At 51.6% G+C, this 18,592-nt stretch overlaps 7 protein-coding genes across 7 annotated transcripts; 3 read left to right on the top strand and 4 right to left on the bottom strand.

Annotated features, from left to right (window-relative positions):
- Nucleotides 1-339: 339 nt before the first annotated feature.
- On the top strand, nt 340-984 carry BDW70DRAFT_138358 (uncharacterized protein; the record flags this gene model as incomplete). Its single annotated transcript, XM_073737209.1, has 2 exons — nt 340-610; nt 709-984. Coding segments are annotated over exons 1-2 (170 nt in total), but the record flags the coding sequence as incomplete, so codon positions are not given.
- A 6,339-nt stretch (nt 985-7,323) lies between these two features.
- On the bottom strand, nt 7,324-9,379 carry BDW70DRAFT_151098 (zinc-dependent alcohol dehydrogenase family protein; the record flags this gene model as incomplete). Its single annotated transcript, XM_073739252.1, has 4 exons — nt 7,324-7,752; nt 7,827-7,990; nt 8,239-8,524; nt 8,579-9,379. The coding sequence occupies 4 exons, from the start codon at nt 9,377-9,379 to the stop codon at nt 7,324-7,326; spliced, it is 1,680 nt and encodes a 559-aa protein (XP_073594951.1).
- Nucleotides 9,380-9,571: 192 nt separating this feature from the next.
- On the bottom strand, nt 9,572-10,280 carry BDW70DRAFT_71164 (uncharacterized protein). Its single transcript, XM_073744645.1, has one exon. It carries the CDS (start codon nt 10,154-10,156, stop codon nt 9,764-9,766), a length of 393 nt encoding a protein of 130 aa, XP_073594950.1. The 5' UTR covers nt 10,157-10,280; the 3' UTR covers nt 9,572-9,763.
- BDW70DRAFT_138338 (uncharacterized protein) lies at nt 10,003-10,953 on the bottom strand. The gene is made up of 2 exons (XM_073737208.1): nt 10,146-10,953; nt 10,003-10,034 (listed from the first exon to the last, which is right to left on the bottom strand). The coding sequence occupies exon 1, from the start codon at nt 10,832-10,834 to the stop codon at nt 10,406-10,408; it is 429 nt and encodes a 142-aa protein (XP_073594949.1). The 5' UTR covers nt 10,835-10,953; the 3' UTR covers nt 10,003-10,034; nt 10,146-10,405.
- Nucleotides 10,954-10,960: 7 nt separating this feature from the next.
- On the bottom strand, nt 10,961-11,524 carry BDW70DRAFT_138337 (uncharacterized protein). Its single transcript, XM_073737207.1, has one exon. The coding sequence runs from the start codon at nt 11,371-11,373 to the stop codon at nt 11,116-11,118; it is 258 nt and encodes an 85-aa protein (XP_073594948.1). The 5' UTR covers nt 11,374-11,524; the 3' UTR covers nt 10,961-11,115.
- A 219-nt stretch (nt 11,525-11,743) lies between these two features.
- Nucleotides 11,744-16,916, top strand: BDW70DRAFT_138336 (uncharacterized protein). Its single transcript, XM_073737206.1, has 6 exons — nt 11,744-11,788; nt 11,939-12,123; nt 12,216-12,630; nt 12,707-14,189; nt 14,244-16,469; nt 16,520-16,916. Exons 2-6 carry the CDS (start codon nt 12,029-12,031, stop codon nt 16,816-16,818), a joined length of 4,518 nt encoding a protein of 1,505 aa, XP_073594947.1. The 5' UTR covers nt 11,744-11,788; nt 11,939-12,028; the 3' UTR covers nt 16,819-16,916.
- Nucleotides 16,917-18,587, top strand: BDW70DRAFT_138333 (putative aminotransferase family protein (LolT)). The gene is made up of 3 exons (XM_073737205.1): nt 16,917-17,057; nt 17,108-17,711; nt 17,769-18,587. Exons 1-3 carry the CDS (start codon nt 16,976-16,978, stop codon nt 18,496-18,498), a joined length of 1,416 nt encoding a protein of 471 aa, XP_073594946.1. The 5' UTR covers nt 16,917-16,975; the 3' UTR covers nt 18,499-18,587.
- The last annotated feature ends 5 nt before the right edge of the window (nt 18,588-18,592 follow it).

Genomic DNA, 18,592 nt, shown 5'->3' with positions numbered 1-18,592 from the left:
GAGGGGAGGAAGATGAGGAGAGGTAGAAGGGTAGAGTTGGCGGAGTGGAAGGATTTAAGGTGACCAAAGCGAGTGAGGTACCTCAGAAGGCTGATGGATAAATTAGGAAAAGGGAAAAGAAAAGAGGAGGACGAGAGAGAATATAATAGTAATGGCTTAAGATCCCTTTTTCGCACTAAGCGTGGTCAGAGAGCAGCAGCAGCAGCACTGGGCGGAGTGTGGCGGGGGCTCCAGGATGGGAGACCGTGACTCGAGGATTCGCAACTGACTGGCACTCGACAGATGCATCAGAAACGGACCATATATTCTGCCTTATTATAACTCTAGTATTCCATCAGCTATTTACTGCGACTGAATTATATTATATTATTCTGATCTGGACGAATGACAGCAGCCACCTCGAACCAGCAGCGATCAACCCATGGCAGCGCATCCGCATCAGCCTCTACCCAGGGACCGGGATGATCAAACCTCTGCTTTTTTCCCACAATCCCACTACTACGACTCGGTCATCTCCATCTTGGATCCATAAACGGTGGTGAGGTCACGAGTGGAGGATGGGCGTTGGGCTTGCAGCGAGTCGGACTCGGATAATAATATCAGCATTACCCTACAAAACAGTCAGGTTTATTATTAGACAGGGACTTATGCTCAAAAGAGACTAGGGCCGAATAGCTGGCAGTTCGGCCTCTCATCCAGTTCACTCGCCTTTCGGCGGCCCACGCCGCCCTACAGTGGGCCCTCTGAAGAGCAGCAGCCAGCAAAAAACCACTCAGCACCGGAAAAGTCGCGATATCTATTATTACTGGCAATGCCAGATCGTGACTGAATGTCTGAATGTTTACTTGGGCATCGATAACCACTGAGTCTTAGGGGCTGCGACTTTGGAGATACAATAGCTGCTGGTAACTCTGCGCTCTGTACTGTTTACCCCGTATTTTAAGATGTAACGAGTCGGTAAGGAGCTAACCCCTTCAAGGACCCCTGCCACTTACCCGTTAGTTTCCCCAGAAGAGTCGAGTAAACGAGCCTCCAAATCCGAGTTTCGACCTTTTCCTTTTCCTCTTTTTAGCCGTCTCTAATGGCGATATGATATCATTACCGTGGCGGCCCCCGCGGATAGCAGAGGGTCTTGTTTGTGGTCCATTTTCGCTACCAATGCGACCAGCGGCGATGCCAAAAGATGAACAAAGCCTTACTAAAAGAGGACTGAGCCCCGAATTGGATTGACACTTCTTAAGTAATAATTCTTAGCATAGCACCGGAAGCCGGCAAAGAAAAAAAAAAGAATGATATGCCCACCGTGATGGGAAGTCAAACCTCGGGACGGACTGGCAGCTTCGTGATCGTAGGATTTTATTCTTAGCTTGCCCACTAGTATTGTCCTGTCTGGGTGGTGTTTGGGCAAGCTGCCAGCTGCCCATGTGCCCACTGCCCAGGTGCGATCCTGAAACGCCGCCCTCCTCTCGATTTTCTTCTCTCTGGGCCCTATCTAACTAGAATTGGAGACTTGAATCAGGCATTATTACCCCTTTGGGTCTTTTAGGCCCTCCCTCCGGCCTCCTCCGGTCTCCATTTCAGGGTCGAAACTATGCAAAACAAGTTCCCCATCCACTCCATATAACTCCTCCAGGCTCCCGCAAATAGTGCTGGTGGAGGTCAGCGATCCTGACGGATCGGAGGGATTATTTAGCATGTTATTTGCAACTTTTGCCCGTTCTTTCGAAGGATCGAAGGCCATTCGAAGCTCTGCGGAACTTCTTTAGAGCACCCCACCGGACCGTCAGGTAGATTGGACAGCCAACCGTGACACAATCTACGGCTTCATGAATGGACTTTCTGTTCTGAAATCCTGCGAGGTGCAGAGAAGCTTTGATTTGCGCTGTGATAGCCAAACAGCAGCCCGCAAATGCACTTCAGCCAGTCAAAACGATAACCTGCATGGTCATGCTCCTGGTCGTGGAGCACTCTCTGCAATGCTTGAATGATCGAATCCCTGTACCCACGCTATGGCTGTGATTGATTTACACTTGTATCTGAACTCCTGTCAGCCGGTTGGTCTCCGTTGTTTCTGTCGTCAGCTAGTTAAGAGCCCAAGTCCCCTTGTATACTTCGTAAAAGGACGTACTATGCGCATTGCTGGCTGCGAATGAGGGGTAGGGCTGGATAATGACGTCGACTCGTTGATCTGTTATTATTACTCACCAGCAACCATACTGAGGATCTCCGAATTTTGCCGTTGGAGTCAGTGAGCACCATCCAAGGGACAGGGCCCCGGGTCTTCATACGGACAGACCAGATCGAGACGGCGGCTGCTTAGCGGGGGATCTAGGATGCTAAACATAGTAAACCTTGCATTGGCTCCCACGCGATGCGACTTTCTCACAATATCATTGGAACAAAATAGGCTGGATGTGGGGCAGCACCACTACGGGCTCCATGACTGGTGCAATCAAGCCATTGGTCGTCCTTGAAATCCCTTAGTCTGGCTTGGATGCGCTTTTATTCGCCCAGGCAATGGCACGATAGGATGCACAAACGATCCTTCTGGACGACCCCGGTCAAGGTCGTACCTGAGAAGTTATGGTAGTACCGCTATGGAAGTTACGCTGCATTGTTACCGTATAACCAGTGGTCTGACAGGCTTCAAATTGCCATGAGATACAATGGGCTGAAAGTCGTCTCTCAACCAACGTGAGGCCACCTCTCCCAGTCTTTCAATCTATCCGTACCTACAGAGTACGTACATACTGTTACAAGTACTCAAAAAGGCCTGTAGTGCGGCTGAATCTACAACGTGGGTGGATTCCTTGCACCGCTGTCGCAGAGACAATCGATTCGATTGTCATTTAATGGATATACCACACATTTAAATTACAGCTCATGATACACCCAAGAAAACACTCTCATCAGAAGATCGAGATCGATTGTGGGAATGCCGTAATCATGAGATGAGCGCCATAAACTCTATAGTCACCGTTTTTAGCAGCTGCAAGCTCAGAGGCAAATCGAATACGAGGAAAACACCCGGTGGCAGACCGCCTGCACTCTTAAGGTTGGTCCCAAGCTAGGTGCGAGGCGGGTCAAGCAATCACCGGTTGAGAACCTGGCAATATGCGCTTCCTCAAAAAGCTACGCATGCGCTACCCAGAGTCAAAAGAACAAAGTAGACAACCGACACCGTTCCCAGCTCATGCGGAAGCGCATCCTCCTCCCAAGCTGGGCTGCCTAGTAAGCTAACCAAGTATGGATACGAGCTTGCTCTCCTGCCCCATGCGCCGAGCAAATTTCGCCTTGGTAACTGTGAAGGAATGTACCGTGACCCGAGGTAAACCCACACTGCCAGTCTGTCACAGACATAGTAGTCGTCTTGACCGGGCCGGGGATCCTTCAAAACGGCAGAAGATCCAGCAGCGTTCGCCCGTTGCGTCGACTACGCTGCTGTTGCTTAAAGTTATCGCAAAGTGGACCCAGTCTGATCTGCATCCCTCATGGAGTCATGGTGGATGAACGACTTGGCCTGCTTTACCCCGAATCGGCTGCCAGACCGATGGCATCACGAAAAATTAGGTGAAGACGGGGCCCATGGCCAATAGCCTATAGTTAAGAATGGAGGGGACGAGCTAGGATGGACATATCAATCACAATACAGCTTTCAAGTGCTAGTATGGACCCATATGCAACCATCCGCGTTGAGCGCGACCGACAGCCGCTCCTGGCTTGTAAATCATGGTGAAGAGCCCGAAGGCAAATCTTTGAGGAAGAATTTTCAGGATACGGGTACATTGCTGTCACTCGTACCTCCCGCGTACTGCCATGAGTCTATATTGGGTGCCCGCTCCCCGCCGTACTAAAGTGTTGCCCGTCAAGGTAAAACAGCCGAGGTCGGTGAATCCTCGGCCGGAGCCAATTACATATCGAAATTCCAGCGCACCGCCACCAGCCTTTCCCTGCAGGCAACGGAGCATGGCGGGAAGAGCAAAGCAACGGTACTAAACGTCTGTCGATCTTCAGCCACTGCTCAACTTTTCCAGCTGAACGCTGGAACATTCCGAAACATTCTGATAATCGGCGTTCGGAACCGGAAAACGGGTCGACTTGCCCTAAGGATTGTGTCGTGAAAAATCGAGTGCGCCTGCGTGCCGATTCTTGGGATTCCGAGCCCGTCCCGTAAATATGGGTGCCTAACAGATACGCCGCACGAATGGCGGGCATTCAATATTAATGCGCTAACTTCATCCCATCGGCATAAAAAGATAACATGCTTACTAATCAATCATCTTCGCTCGAGAAATGATCTTAGCAAAGGGAAAGTATCAACCGCTCGGAAATCGGATTTAGGTGACGTTTAAGGTTACACCGCTGCCTCAAGATGATCTAAGACTAAAGAGGTACAGATCTTTCTTGTCAGCCGCAGTTATGTAACATAGCACGGTTTCTAGCACGGTTCAAGCGCGATCGTCGCCTCAGCCTCTCCCTTCTTTTTCCTCTGGAATATTGTGGCTGACAGAATCACAGTGACGAGTTCTGCTATACTCGAAAGCAGAAACTGACCGTTCTTTTCTATTTGCCTGAAGAGGCTAGAACCAGTTATTGTCCAGCATAATGATTGTTTTCCAACGAGGGCTCTTCTCGGTCTGATCATCAATCATCATGAGAGCAAACTGCACGTTGCGCCTTGCGTCGTAATTATACTGAAGCACGGTGCACAGCTGATCTCTTGTGCATTCTATCCCTCACTTACTGCAGGGGAAAAGGCAAGGCACGCGGTGACAGATTTGCCCACATTCCTCTCATCGAGAGTTGCCTGACTCTGTACACAGCGCGGCGCTACATTGATCGGCAGGAGTATGGACAGGGTACGAAACTGGGAGGCCTTGCAGTTCTCCGTCTCTTTCCAAAGGTTTTCGACCCTTCCGGGACCACCGACTCCTCCGGTTCCGCTGAGCAACCCGGCTCGGCCAGTTTTTCTCCGGATAGATTGCGTCGATCAGGAGGGTGATAGTCCAGTCTCTGAACGTGCTGGAGACCTAATAAAGGACGTCTCTCAGCCGTGACGTACGTTCAGCTGCAGACTGGCCTTTTCGTCATTTGGAGCTGCTCGTTGGAGCTAATTGTCGGAGCCGAGTTTCAGGATATAGAAGACAGGAGTATGCTGGCGTCAACCGCGCGCACTGCGTAAAACGGCTTGGGATCCCGGGGGATCTAGAAGCGCCACGCAACTCCAATAGTTCGCCAGGGGAAAAAGTACACCAAGTAGCTTGTCAACGCTCAACCCCTTGGAAAAAGTAACACTCCCCTTTCGATCCAACGGGGCGATCATCAGGACTGCCAACCCGCACCTGGCCCGGTCGAAACCTTAAAGAGGCTCCGATCCGGTTCGCAAAACACGATCTGTTTCACTAACTGACTGAAACACAATACAGAACTCCATTTCCTCTCTTTGTTAATTGGACTTCGCTTAACAGCACGGGTGGGAGCCGATCAGATATATCTGGGACTTACTACACGATCCCAAGGTTGATTGGCCAATCTCAGTAAGCCATCGTCTTCTAACTGCCTTTTTGCGCAGTAAATTCACTTGAGTAGATAATTGAATGCATGCAAACCGTAGAGAACCAGTGTTCTACAATACTTAGCAAAGCCACATCCTGCAAGTTCTAACTCAGACAATTTATTTATAGAGCTAGAGAAATCGCATAGACTAACCACGTTCATGCACCATCCATCTATTCGGTCCGTAGATATCATGGCCTTCTTACTCCGAACTCCTATCATATTGAGCAAAGATCCTCAGCCAAATTTTTAGAAAGAATAACGTATATAAATAGTGGCAGAGGTGTCGGCCTGGAGCACTAACTTTGTGGCTTCAGCCTGTTCCACTCTCGACTTCCTCCAGCCAGAGCTCAGATACGATACGGTAAGATTTGCTATGTTTCCAACTCCATACGAAATCAGCGATCTTCACCTCTAGTTCTTTTTTTTTCTTCTTCGCTCATGCATACTGGAGTAGCATATTCCTATCACAAAGTAGAGGTCGTGAATCGTCTCAATTCTTGGCATAATGTTTCGTCCCAGTCTTATGGTACGGACTGCGGAGCCTGGAGTATTTTAGCCCAAGCAGCCTCTGAAGCGCAAAACACCGCACAGCACCAAAAGGGATACCCTTAATCTCCAGTGTACTATGTGTAGACTATGATGATCTCTTCGAGTCGTGTGGTATTTTTATTTTATTATTTCTATATTTTTTATCGGGTTACGCCGGTGTAATTGCATGAGGTTTTTATGGCGTTGCTAGTGGGGGTTATAGATGAGATATATATAATAGCGGGGACAAGGCCTCGGTATCGTGGACAAGCCTCTGCCAGCGGTATTGGTTTCTACTACTTGATGTAACTTCCAAGCAAAGATAAGTAGCTCGCTTATCATATCAATCAGGGGATCTTTTTGACATGACATTTTGGATCTGTTGCTTACCTGCGTGGAGACGGGTTCTCGTGCAAAAACCCTTGTGGGAGCATTAAGACCCAGTAACGACCTAGGGAAGACACTCCTCACTGCCACAGTGCCAAGTTTACTGAAGGGTCCATCTATTCCTATTTCTAGCACTCTAACTGTTTCTTCGTACTATCAATACCGGCCAAACCCGATGCTGATCCGTGAGCACTATACGTCAGCGTCCATAACATATACACAACTAACAGGAATAACTCCTCACCATCCCAACAAAATGCCATTTCCTGACCACCAAGCCCCCTAGAGCGAGGCACTATACTTGTCACAGGTCCCATCATGCCCTGCATGGTGATAGGGTCAAGCCAAGTTGCTCAATCCAGAGTCCGCGCGCACCAAAAATAAGAGAAACACAGCCAGTCAGAGGCGGCAACACCACGAGATCATCACTCAAGCAGATAAAGCCAGCGAGCAAAACATGGAAGCAGTGACCGCCAGTTCTCTGTTAGGAATAGCCGGACAGCCGGCGCTTCTGCGCGAGCCACTGTCGTGGAGTGTACCTCACGAAACCATTCGCCTGTTCCTGCAACATGTCTCACATTGCTATATCGCCTTAAAAACCAAGTCAAGCGGATACTCAATGCTCCCTCCCCTGATAGCGTCAATATATCACCGAGATTTCACCGGGTGGCTGCTTCAGAACATCTCAGAGCTCTCCTGAATAGTTCGACTATAGCACACGGGAAACAGCCGTGCCCAGAAACGGTACATCTTTGGCCGGGTCGACTTTTGCGAAACCAGCCACCGCGCGAAGCTAGATTCCGACCGGAAGGGATTCGTGCTGCGTAGATGGACGACCTTTCTTTCGCGTTAGGCTGTGGGTCGGTAAAAGGGTCGGCTTGCTGGAAGGAGGGGGGAAGCTACCTCACTGTACCTCTGGAGGGCAAGATAGTACTGCTCTGAGAGACCAACCGCCTTCTTCATGATCGTCTCTTTCTTGATCTTTCTTGCTGCCATTACGTATATTTTCGATAGTGTATCCCGATCTAGGCTGTATTTGTCGCTGACGAGAACCTCCCCGGGCATTCTCCATCCGTGTCTTTCGTAGATGACTTCCACAAGCCGCGTCAGGACGTCGGCCTGCCATGTCACAAGAAGCTCGCCACTAATAGCCTTCATATGACGCTTGAGTAGCGTTACGTCGAAGGTGAGTCGGAGACTATCCGAACATAGTTGCTTCACCTTGCCTTCGAGCAACTTATTCGAAAGCGTTAATTCTCTCAGGGCTGCACAGTATCTCTGCCAGATCACGCGTTAGTTTGCGCCTCTCGCCCAGGCAACAAACAGCTCCGTACATCTATCGATTGACATACCGTGAGAACGGCTTCGCCTCCTAGCCTCTTTTGCCTTTGAGCCGCCTTGATCTGCGCATGATAGAAGGACATCCCTGGACCATACTTTTGGATGAGGTCCTCATCCATGACAGTGACTTCAAGGCGACAGGAGCAATATGAGCGACAGTTCAGGAATGAGCGCGCTTCAATGATAAGAGAATAACTGCGTTCAGTAAGGTATGACGGCGGTTCTGCTCTTGAACAACTGGCCGCCGTGACGTTGGAAGCCTACGCTGGAAAGAAAGAGCGAGTGGCTCTCATCGTGGTCGAATTTGGAAAGGGCAAGCCAACATCTGAGATTACTTTCCAAAATTGAGATCAAAGCTGACTGATTCTCTGCAAGTATTACAGATAGATAATGTCCATCCAGAGCTTCGTCCCTAGAGCTTACTTCCCGAAGACTTCCCGAACTCTATGACCAGTTTCCCAAACTGCTTACTATCTTTCATGTCCTGGAACAGTCCATCCAGGGCGGCAACATCGCTCAATTCGGCCTGCACGACGCGCGATACCACCGGGCGTACTTTGTGCGTCTTGACGAATTCGACCATGTCCTTGAATTCTTTCCGAGAACCCATTGTCGAGCCGCGGACATCAATATTCTTTAACACGGCCTGCATCAAGAATGGCATCACGGGAGAGACTGTCATTCCATAGATGGAGAGGACACCGCCAGCCTGTGATGCGTTAGCCCGCACAGATAACAAAAGAGACATTAAGAGGCTTCATACCTTGAGCAGTTTGACAGACTTCTCGACGGAGTTACCACCCGCTCCGTCGATAACGGCGTCAAAGTTCTTCTTTCCCTTAGGAAGCAGGCCGAGCAACTTCTTCTCCCAGCCATCTTCCTTATAGTTCACACCTCCCTTGGCACCGAGCTCGATAGATTTGCGGATTTTCTCCTCGCTAGAGCTGGTTACATACACGTCGGCACCTCGCGCAACAGCAAAAAGCAAGCTAATCAGCGCGACACCTCCGCCGATACCTGTGATCAAAACCGCAGCGCCTTTGCCAGTGTTGCGCTCGCCTGCCTTTACTACTAGGGCTCTCCATCCGGTCAGTCCTGCCAGGGGCAGGGCGGCTGCTTCTGCGTCTGACAGATGCTCCGGGGCTTCTTCGACCTCTGACTCGTCGATTGTAATATAGTCTTGCAATGTACCCTTGTCGTAGAACTTGGTTCCTCCCATGATTTTATAGCCTGTGGGATCCTCCGGGCCTTCAAGAGAGTCCTTCCAGCCTATTCCAGGATTGAAAATGACTCGCTTTCCTTGCCATCGTTCTGGGAATTTTACGTCAGGGCCTGCGCCCACGACGGTTCCGACCCCGTCTGCGCCCATAGGTACGTCAAACGTCAGTCCGGGGTAGAGGTGCTGGCGCAGAAACACATCGCGATGGTTGAGAGCTGCTGCGGACAACTTCACCAGCAGCTCAGTGCCTTTGGGGGTGGGTTGGGGTAAGGTCTTTAGTGCGAGCGGATAATAGACCTTCCCAGGCTTGCCCTCAGCTTTGCCGAGGAAGATTGCCTTCGACATTGTGATATCGTTGTCTCTTGAGAAGACTGTGCATAGAATAATGTGGTTTGCGAGTTCAATGGGCGATTTGAGTAGATGTTGGATTTAAAGATCACATCATCCAAAATACCGTGCGGGGATATCTGGCGTTATCGATAACCGAGGCTGTCCGGCCTCAACACTGATCACAAGAGGACCTTTACCCCGTTACCAGTCACAATTTATATGAACGGCATGCTGCGATTCACTATGTACAATATATTCGTCCAACCGGGACCTGTCTAGACACTATAGTGCGCAGACATTCGTTGACCCGTACCTGACCTGCCGGAATAACTGCCTCGGTTCGCCACTCACAAACCTCCACTATTCTATACGCAAGCCAAATCATACACCAGGTTTTCATTATGATAGATACGCATGGGTGAAAGACGAGTGATCATTCACATCAGAGCTGGGACAATAGCACTGAGGTTCACAATAGCGCTTTTGTTGGCACCACCGCGAGTCCCTCGGTGGATGATAACAGGATGCTTGGCTATATCGATCGCTCCTCGAGGAGAACCGTCTCGGCGAAGCATTGTAGTTATATACGTGCCGATAGCGGTGACTGTGTTCGTGGTAGGTATAATGTTGATCCGAATAGTAGCCACATGGCTCAGCTTCGCAAAAATTGGTACGTACTTCGCGGATATATTCGCCTCGTTTATACCCGGAGCGGAGGGACTTGCCATTCCAATACCAGGAATAAGGGACGTCCTTGCTGACTGTTGTCTTTCGAGAGCAGAAAAATGACATGGTATCGTGTGGGCTATGGACAGAGCTTGCCAACCGAGTCGAGCAGGAGAGTTTCAATAAGATTGATCGAGCACCTCAAGGCTCGACTCTGTTGACTTGTCCAGTATTTATTCCCCGTTTGGTCTCGGGTCTGTCGAGACGCATTATCCCTGCTGATATTCATGACACCATGTCTGTCCTACAGCAAACACGGATAAACGACATTTAGATAGTTCGGTGCTGGCTCTGTGTGACGATGGAATGGGTACGTTAGAAACCTGCAAGACTGCAGAGAGTGCAGGAACATAGTTGCCCGGCAGCAGCAATATGCCCGGACAGAAATAGAGAGAGCTTCCACTTGTTCCATGGATGCCGCCCATCGAGCACTTGATGTTCTAGAGGGGCTGGCCCTACGCCTTCACTGCTGTACGCACTTCTCCCGTAAGGGATACCAAGGTAGTCTTGATCGCTGCCAGTCAGAGTCCACTGTCTAGATTTCAGAGAACCATAGATCATCTGCAACGCAACGCTGACCGCAGCATGAACGCAGGGCAATGATCTCGGGCGTCTTGGGTGCGCCTGTCCTCTAGTAGGTGCAGTAAGTGGTGGTCTTGACGCGCCCAGGAGGTAGCTGCGAGCCTGCAAGCGTACGAGAACACATAGAGAGGCTGGGGATGGATTGCGGGGGGTCGCATGCATGTCAAACGCATTCCAGACCTTCCTTGCGGATCATGCCACAACACTAAGCCAAGCTGGTGGCTTCTAGAGGAAGATACATCTCCGAGAGTCAAACCATGGAAATTGCTTCGTTGCCTGACAGATGATGAACGTTTCATGCGAATGAGAACCATGTCCACAGCAATTTGATGATCAGAAAGACTCGCTGGCTCAATCTGGTCTTTTTTAACATCTCCATCGATAATCAACCATATCAAATATAGCCCACAGCTATAAACCCTGAAGTCGAGTAGCGGCTGTGCTTAATATATGTAGGTAGCGGAACCAAACCTACTGTGTACACATTCATATGCATGTCTCCGGTTGTCTTGCCTGGAGTCGGAGTCTTCCTCGAACCACTTTGCTCTGTATATGAAACGACACGTCTTCAGCAGAACCAAAGCGTTTATGCCTGAAGCACCAGTAAATGCTGCGCGTGGCATTACCGGGACGTATGTCTGCCTGGAGGGTAAGGCCACGTACCGCTTTCCATGGCTCGTCGAGTTTATGTGACCTGGCATTTAAGCATTTTACTCGACTTAGTGACTCTCTTGCGGATACTCTTGGGAGATTTAGAGTAGGAAGCCCTGAGACCAAATAGTTGTCGTAATGGTGTTGTCGCTGTAGATATTCAAGCAGCTTGCCGAAGAACGATTTGTGTGCGGGTTTGAAAATAAATTTCCTATGATCCGGGGTTTGGCATTCGGAGCGGCCACAGTAAAGAATAATAAGATACGGCCGTGACGCGACGGAGGTCGATGATACATGGTGTGGTATTGCCACGGCCCCAGCTAATTCGCCGCAGCCTCTTCATTTTTCTCAGGAACTTCGAGCCTCCAGATCTTCTTCTCGACTTGGATCGTCTAGCGTTCTTCTTGTCTCGACTTTGACCTCATCCCTCCCGCAATCTGCCCTCAGCATCTCTGCCAGAGTACTGTACGTAATCCTGCTGTTTTTGAATTCCACCTTCTATTTCTTTCCTCACTTTAACCATCTACATGTGGATTCCTTGTCCTTTCCTCTTCCGCCACAAGTGGTGGTAACACTCGCACATTTGGTCCGTGACAGTCTCTAACTTCGATATAGCTTAAACACTGCAACCTATCACCTTCCTTTTCCATTCCAACCGATTCTCGGTATCTATCGACTGTTCTTCAGCAAGCCGCCCACGACATAATGCCGACGCCACTCCCTTCGAGTTTCGCTTCGGCCGCCGCTGGCAACACCCAAGACGCCTCGAGGAGAGGTGATGGTACCTCCAGTGGAGAGTGGTATGCAGCCAAACCTGTCTTCAGTTTCTCAGTGATTGCAGCCGACAAAATATTCCACAGCCTCCATTTCCCATCTGACTGACCGCTTGCAGGTCTCGCACTCGCATGAACGGAGCAACACAAACCTTCCGCCGCCCATCAGTTGCGACGAATCCTTCTCATACTCGAGATGCAACCTCTGCCACGACCCCGACCGGCAGTGCCGGCGGTGCCTATTCCACGCACATGTCCTCCACCCGCAACGGAGCGTCTGTCGATACCCGTTATTCAAAAGAACAGCTTCTCGACCTGTATAAGGCCCAGCGGGAGAGTGGGGTTTTGACTAAGAATGTCGCGGATTATTTCGTCGCCGATTGGAACCCTCATATCGAGACGCCCACGGCGAACGGGGCTTGGGGGAAGCGGGATGATCACAAAGATAATCCAATTGGGCCCGAGGTGTGCTGGGATCATGGAGGACAGTTTGAGCCTCTGGGACTAGTGGATATGACTGATGATGAGAGAGAGGTTTGTCTCTTTGCCCCTTACTGGGTCTACTTCCGCGCTTTGTTATGTTTTGTCGGAGTTGTACTGATTAGTCTAGACATTTTCCACCTCGGTCAACTCCCCGCTTAAACCACCACCCACGAACGCCGCCAAAGAGAACGCAGCTACAGGCGGCACAGGACGCAGAACTTCGGTTTCATACCCGCAAGGAAATGCGCCTTACAACACCTCGTCCCCCAGTTCCACAAGGCCGGGCCCTAGACGTCGGGAAACTGGCGATTCAATTGGAAATCCTATGTCTCCTACAACGGGCGGCTCCCGCTTCTTCCGTGACGAACCGAATACTTCGACCCCACCTCCATCACTGCTGCGTCGCAAAACCGATTTTCGAGATGCTACGTCTGTTTCTAAGTGGGAAGAGAAGGAGAAGGAGGCTCAAGGCCGGGACACCGCTGATACTTCTTCGCCCTTTGGTTCTTTGAAGCGTAGCTCTACGAATCCCGTAGGCTTGCCTGGCTCGACTTCTCCTTGGCCATCAGCTTCACAGACTGCCAACTTTTCGCCAATGGGTGCATTTGGAGCTTTCAACCTGGGTACCTCTAGTGCTGCACAGACTCCAACTACTGAAAAGCGGCCTGGGTTCGGCAGTTTACGTGGGGAAAGCCGCCTAAAGGGGTTGTTCTCGAAAGATAACTCGGACGACATACCATCCGTTAGGGAGAAGTCGTCTTTGAGCAATCTGGAACGCTTAGGTGAGAGTGAGGCTGAGAAACGGTCTCAATCGCCGTGGGGTGAACAGCTCAAGACGCGCACCGGTCGAAGCGAAACAAACCCGTTCTCCGATGAACCCCGAAGTGGAAGCGCGGCTCTCGGAGGCTCTCAGGACGTTAGCACTCCTTCTCAGGTAGCGGATCAGTTGGGATTTTCTGCCTTTGGAATGACCTCTAGCATTCCTGGCTTCCGTGATCTGATGCAGAGTCACGAGAATTCGCGCAACCCGACTCCTCACCTCCCCGGCCGCGAGCCCACCAGTCCGACGAACACAAACCCGTATCAGAGCCCGCACGGCGACAGGGGAGACGTGGATGACGTGGACACTGACGGTTCTGATATTCAGAATACTAACCACCCTGGACTTAGCGGCTTGCGAGACTCGGCTGCGTTCGGTTCTATCCGTCGTGTGGGATCCGGCATGGACCTGCCTTCTATTGACCGCAGCCAATCTTCCAGTGTCGCAGGGAACCGTAGCTTCAGCAACCTGGGTAGCCTGGGTGGTCTTCCTTCTCTCGGCGGTGCTGGCTGGCCGTCTAGCGGGGCGGTTGGCACTCCTACCAAGGACAGATCTGCTTTTGCTACAGGATTTGGCGACCCCATTTTTGGCTCGATGGCTGACCTTCAGTCTCCGAGTTTGGCGACGTTGGGAGCGGGCGGACTGTTTAGCCCTCACGCTGGAATTTCAACCAGTGGAAGCATCGGCCGCTCGAGCAAACTAGGTTCTCTCTTCCCTCAAGCGATGCAGGAACAAATTCAAAACGAGCAGCCTAGACATGATCTCAGCAGTCTCGATGAGACTCAAACGGGTGAGTTTATTCTATTACTATCAAAGAAATCTCTAACCACATCAGGTCATCAAGCAGATGCGCCTGGTCAAACAGTTCCTGCGACCACTTCCACTTCTCATACTCCAGTTTCCGCTGTAGGCTCCATTCCAACTTCCATGGTCCCGGAAGGTCAGCAAGCAAGCCAGGCTGGAAGCACGGCTGGCTCGGTGCCTACCGCTCAGCAGCGGACCATGGTGATGCCTGATCGAATGCGCTGGATTTACCGGGATCCACAGGGAAATATTCAGGGCCCGTGGACGGGACTGGAGATGCATGATTGGTTCAAGGCGGGCTTTTTTAGTCCTGATCTCCAGATCAGGAAGTTGGAGGACCCTGAATTCGAGCCGTTAGCGCAGTTGGTGCGACGCATCGGTAATTCACGAGAGCCATTCCTGGTTCCACAAATTGGGGTCCCCCATGGTCCTGAGCCAAATGCTAGTACCTGGGGAGGTGCTGCCCCTACCGGCTCTGCGCAGCCTCCGTTCCCAGGCAGTTTCCCAAGCTTTGGCACGACTCTGACAGCCGAGCAACAGAATGCCCTCGAGCGTAGAAAGCAGGAGGAGCAGTATCTAATGGCACGGCAGAAAGAACATCTTGCTCAGCAGCAGGCCATATTGAAGCAGACTCAATTTCAAACTGGAGTTCCTGGAATATACCCCCCTCAGCTTCAGCACCATTCCAGTGCCCATAGCCTTCACAGCCAGCCTAGTTTTGGCAGCATAGCTTCACCAATCGGTTTTCAGCCTTCGCCGATTCAAGGACCTTTGCAACAGCAGCAGCCTGGTTCTGGTTTCTTCGATGCTTCAGGCGCTATCAGACCCAATCCTCTTCCGAACGTCGGCTCTCAAATGCTCGGAACGGATTTTTTAAACAGCAGCCAAGAGCAGCTTCCTTCGCTGCTCGATCGTTTGAACGTGAACAGATCCGACCCTTTTACATTCGGCAGCCCAACTTCGTTCGCCGCTCGACAGCCCGATAACTTGTTTCCCAACCCGCAGGTCGCAACCATGTTGCAAGACCGTGCGCGGCTTCAGCAGGAACAGGAGCAATTTGATAGCACCCACGGTGACACTCTGTTTGACCAGCAGGCTCGTGAAGAAAGACTTCGTCAGTTTCACGCTTTAAGGGCACAGGAAGGTGATTTTGGCATGCGCACTGCGGAAGGCTTGCCCACTCATCCCGCAACCGCACCCTCTCAACCGGCCAAAACTGCTGAGGATAACGCGGCTCTTGAGGAACTCACCAAGTCTATTACTAGCGAAGAACCCGTCTTAACCCTTTCCCAGCAGGTTCAGAAGGCCGCGCAGGAGCAGGAGGAACAGGAGCAGAAGAAGCAACAACAGCAACAAGCGCAATCGACTTCTGACGCTGCCTGGGCTACCAAGGGCGATTCAGCCATGCCTCAACCATTCCCTCCTCCTCCATCTGCTTCGCCACTCCCTGCTCCCGCCGCTCAGCGCAACCGCCAGAACGTAGCGGAGTCTCTTGCCGCCAACTCTCGTTCTCAGACTCAAACACCTGTTGAGGCTCCCACTACCTCAATTGCGCCATGGGCGAAGGAAGTCAACGAGATGCCGAAGGGCCCGTCTCTCAAGGAGATCCAGGAAGCTGAGGCACGCAATGCCGCACAGAGAGAAGAGATGGCAGCTGCTGCTCGCCGTGCACAGCTACTTGCCGAGCAGGAACGTCTCAGCCAGGCTCAGGCTCAGCAATCCCCTGGTCTCCCGTCGAGCGCCAACTGGGCCAGTGCTGGATCTCCGGCAACTCCTACCTCGACAGGCTCGGTTTGGAACAACAAGGGTGCGGCCACTACCAGCGCGGCCAAGAAGACCCTGGCTCAGATTCAGAAGGAGGAGGAGGCCCGTAAGCAACGCTCTGCTGCAGCTGCAGCTGCGGCGGCTGCTCAGAACATCGCCACGACTAGCCCCGCTCCCTCTTCTACTGGAAAACGTTATGCGGATCTGGCCAGCAAAGCTCCCGCTGCCTCTCCGGTTAGCGCCGGCTCTGGTGCTTGGACCACCGTCGGTGCCAGCGGCAAGGCCAAAGCTCCTCCTGTTGCTCCAACCGGGCCGCGTTCCACCAGCGGACCAGTTCCTGTCGCTGCATCGCCAGTCCGGCCGAAGGCAGTAACGGCGACTACCACAGCGCCGCGGACCATTCCTGCCACCACGCCTTCGTCGAACCCTAGCCGGGCTATGGAAGAGTTTACCAAGTGGGCCAAATTGACTCTGGGAAAGGGGTTGAACAGTAATATCAATGGTATGTATATTCCTGATGGGAGTTTCAGAATCAAACTAACGTTTCTATAGTCGACGATTTTGTCCAGCAACTACTGCTTCTTCCTGCAGAGGCGGAAATCATCTCCGATTCCGTCTACGCCAACTCGCAGACTCTGGATGGCCGACGATTTGCGGACGAGTTCATCCGTCGCCGCAAGCTGGCAGACAAGGGAATTGTGGAGTCCGTTTCCACAAGCGCCCTTGCGGAAAAGAACGGCGGAGGGTGGAGCGAGGTTGCGAAGAAGGGATCTGCTAGCACGCCTCGTGAGGAAGATACGAGCAACGCGGCGTTTAAGATGGTTGCACCCCGCAAGAAGGGCAAGCGGTGATTTCCGGAGCTGTGACTCATTGATGTATGATCAGTAGTAGCACAGAAGTTGGCATTTTGCATCTCCACGTAGTTAAATTTACATGGCTTAGTTAAATGGCTCCATAACTTTCCAGATTTTCTTTCAGTCTTTCACCCTTCAACCTTCTAGACTAGCCATGGCCTCTCCAACTCCGTTGTTTGGCGCCCCCATGAAAGCGCACTTTCTCCTCGATCCCAACTACAACAACCTCAACCACGGTCTTTTCTCTTCCTCATCGTCGCTTACAGCAATTACTGACAAAAACCAGGCTCTTTTGGCACCTACCCTTCCCAGGTCCTTGAAAAGCAACAGTCCATCCAGAAATCTCTCGAATCCAGCCCCGACATCTTCATCCGTTACATTCAGCCCGGCCTTATCGACACTTCTCGGGCCGCCCTCGCGCCCCTCCTTAACGTCCCCGTCTCAGACCTCGTTTTGGTCAAAAATGCCACGACAGGTGTCAACACTGTCCTGCACAATCTTGCACTGACCCGTACTCTGACTGCAGATGACGTTATTGTCTATTTCGACACCGTCTACGGCGCCGTCGAGCGCGCCCTCTTTGCCCTTAAGGAATCCTGGGGCGTGAAACTGAGGAAGGTTAAGTATGTCTTTCCCCTTGAAGAGGGGGAAATGGTCAAGAGGTTTAGGGAGGTATTGAAGAGCGTGAGAAAGGAGGGTTTGACGCCCAAGCTCGCAGTCTTTGAGACGGTTGTCTCAAACCCAGGCATCAGGTTCCCCTTTGAAGAAATCACGAGGGCCTGTAAGGAAGAGGGTGTGCTGAGTCTTATTGATGGAGCACATGCGGTTGGTATGATCAAGCTGGATCTGGCCGCGTTGGGGGTGGACTTTTTCACGAGTAATTGTCATAAGTATGCCCTGTCTCTCCCTTTTCATACCCTAGCGCAGGGTTGATGGTTTATGCCTAGGTGGCTCTACACTCCCCGCTCCTGCGCAGTCTTATACGTTCCCGAGCGCAACCAGAAGTTCATCCGGACGAGTCTCCCTACGTCATGGGGTTATGTCCCGCCGCAGGTTCCACCACCTGAATCAGGCGAAGACGAGGATATCCCTCCCTCCACGCTCCCAAATACTGGGAAATCCCCCTTCGTCGCGCTCTTTGAGTTCACGGGTACAACGGACGACAGCGCGTACGCGTGTGTCCCTGCGGCACTTAACTTCAGAAATGAGGTCTGTGGTGGCGAGGAGAGGATCTATGCTTACCTTGAAAGACTCGCTGGGGAGGCTGGTGAAGTCCTTGCGTCTGCATTAGGGACGGATGTGCTGAGGGCTGTGAAAGGTGCAGGCGATGCAGGAAAAGGTGGAAAGAGGCTGGGGTGTTCAATGGTCAATGTGCGGTTGCCTATTCGGATCACGAATCTGGACTTGAATTCTGGAGCGAAGGATAAGGTGATAAATGTACGGCCGGAGGACGTTAGTCCCCTGGCGCACTGGCTACACGAGCAGTTGATAGCCAGAGGGACATTCGTGCCGTGTTTTCCGCATGGGCAGTGGATGTTTGTCAGACTCAGCGCGCAAGTTTACCTGGAAAGGAGTGATTTTGTTTGGTTGGGTGATGTCTTCAAGGATATAATGGAGGGTGTAACGGGCTTTTTGGAGGGGAACAAGAATGGAACTCAGGCCAAAGCGAAAATTTAGAACTTTGACAGGATGGGATACAGAAACCGTCAACATGGCGTGAGCACATGGTGCAGAAATGAAAAAGAGAGTAGCTAGTTAGGGTTTTCGAACA

The sequence above is a fragment of the Aspergillus foveolatus genome, assembly GCF_047715535.1.
Source record: "Aspergillus foveolatus strain CBS 279.81 unplaced genomic scaffold BDW70scaffold_32, whole genome shotgun sequence".
NCBI classification, from domain to species: Eukaryota; Fungi; Ascomycota; class Eurotiomycetes; order Eurotiales; family Aspergillaceae; genus Aspergillus; species Aspergillus foveolatus.
The sequence above is the reverse complement of the archived record's forward strand: the minus strand, read 5'-3'. Positions and strand labels throughout refer to the sequence as shown.

Bases quoted from the DNA above. Each gene is read 5' to 3' on its own strand.
- BDW70DRAFT_138337 (XM_073737207.1), bottom strand. From the start codon at position 11,373: ATGCCAGGTCACATAAACTCGACGAGCCATGGAAAGCGGTACGTGGCC.
- BDW70DRAFT_138338 (XM_073737208.1), bottom strand. From the start codon at position 10,834: ATGCATGCGACCCCCCGCAATCCATCCCCAGCCTCTCTATGTGTTCTC.
- BDW70DRAFT_138336 (XM_073737206.1), top strand. From the start codon at position 12,029: ATGCCGACGCCACTCCCTTCGAGTTTCGCTTCGGCCGCCGCTGGCAAC. The intron at 14,190-14,243 runs GTGAGTTTATTC...CAGGTCATCAAG, and splicing joins TCTCGATGAGACTCAAACGG to CAGATGCGCCTGGTCAAACA. The intron at 16,470-16,519 runs GTATGTATATTC...ACGTTTCTATAG, and splicing joins GTTGAACAGTAATATCAATG to TCGACGATTTTGTCCAGCAA.
- BDW70DRAFT_71164 (XM_073744645.1), bottom strand. From the start codon at position 10,156: ATGTCATTTTTCTGCTCTCGAAAGACAACAGTCAGCAAGGACGTCCCT.
- BDW70DRAFT_138333 (XM_073737205.1), top strand. From the start codon at position 16,976: ATGGCCTCTCCAACTCCGTTGTTTGGCGCCCCCATGAAAGCGCACTTT. The intron at 17,058-17,107 runs GTCTTTTCTCTT...GACAAAAACCAG, and splicing joins CTACAACAACCTCAACCACG to GCTCTTTTGGCACCTACCCT. The intron at 17,712-17,768 runs GTATGCCCTGTC...GTTTATGCCTAG, and splicing joins TTCACGAGTAATTGTCATAA to GTGGCTCTACACTCCCCGCT.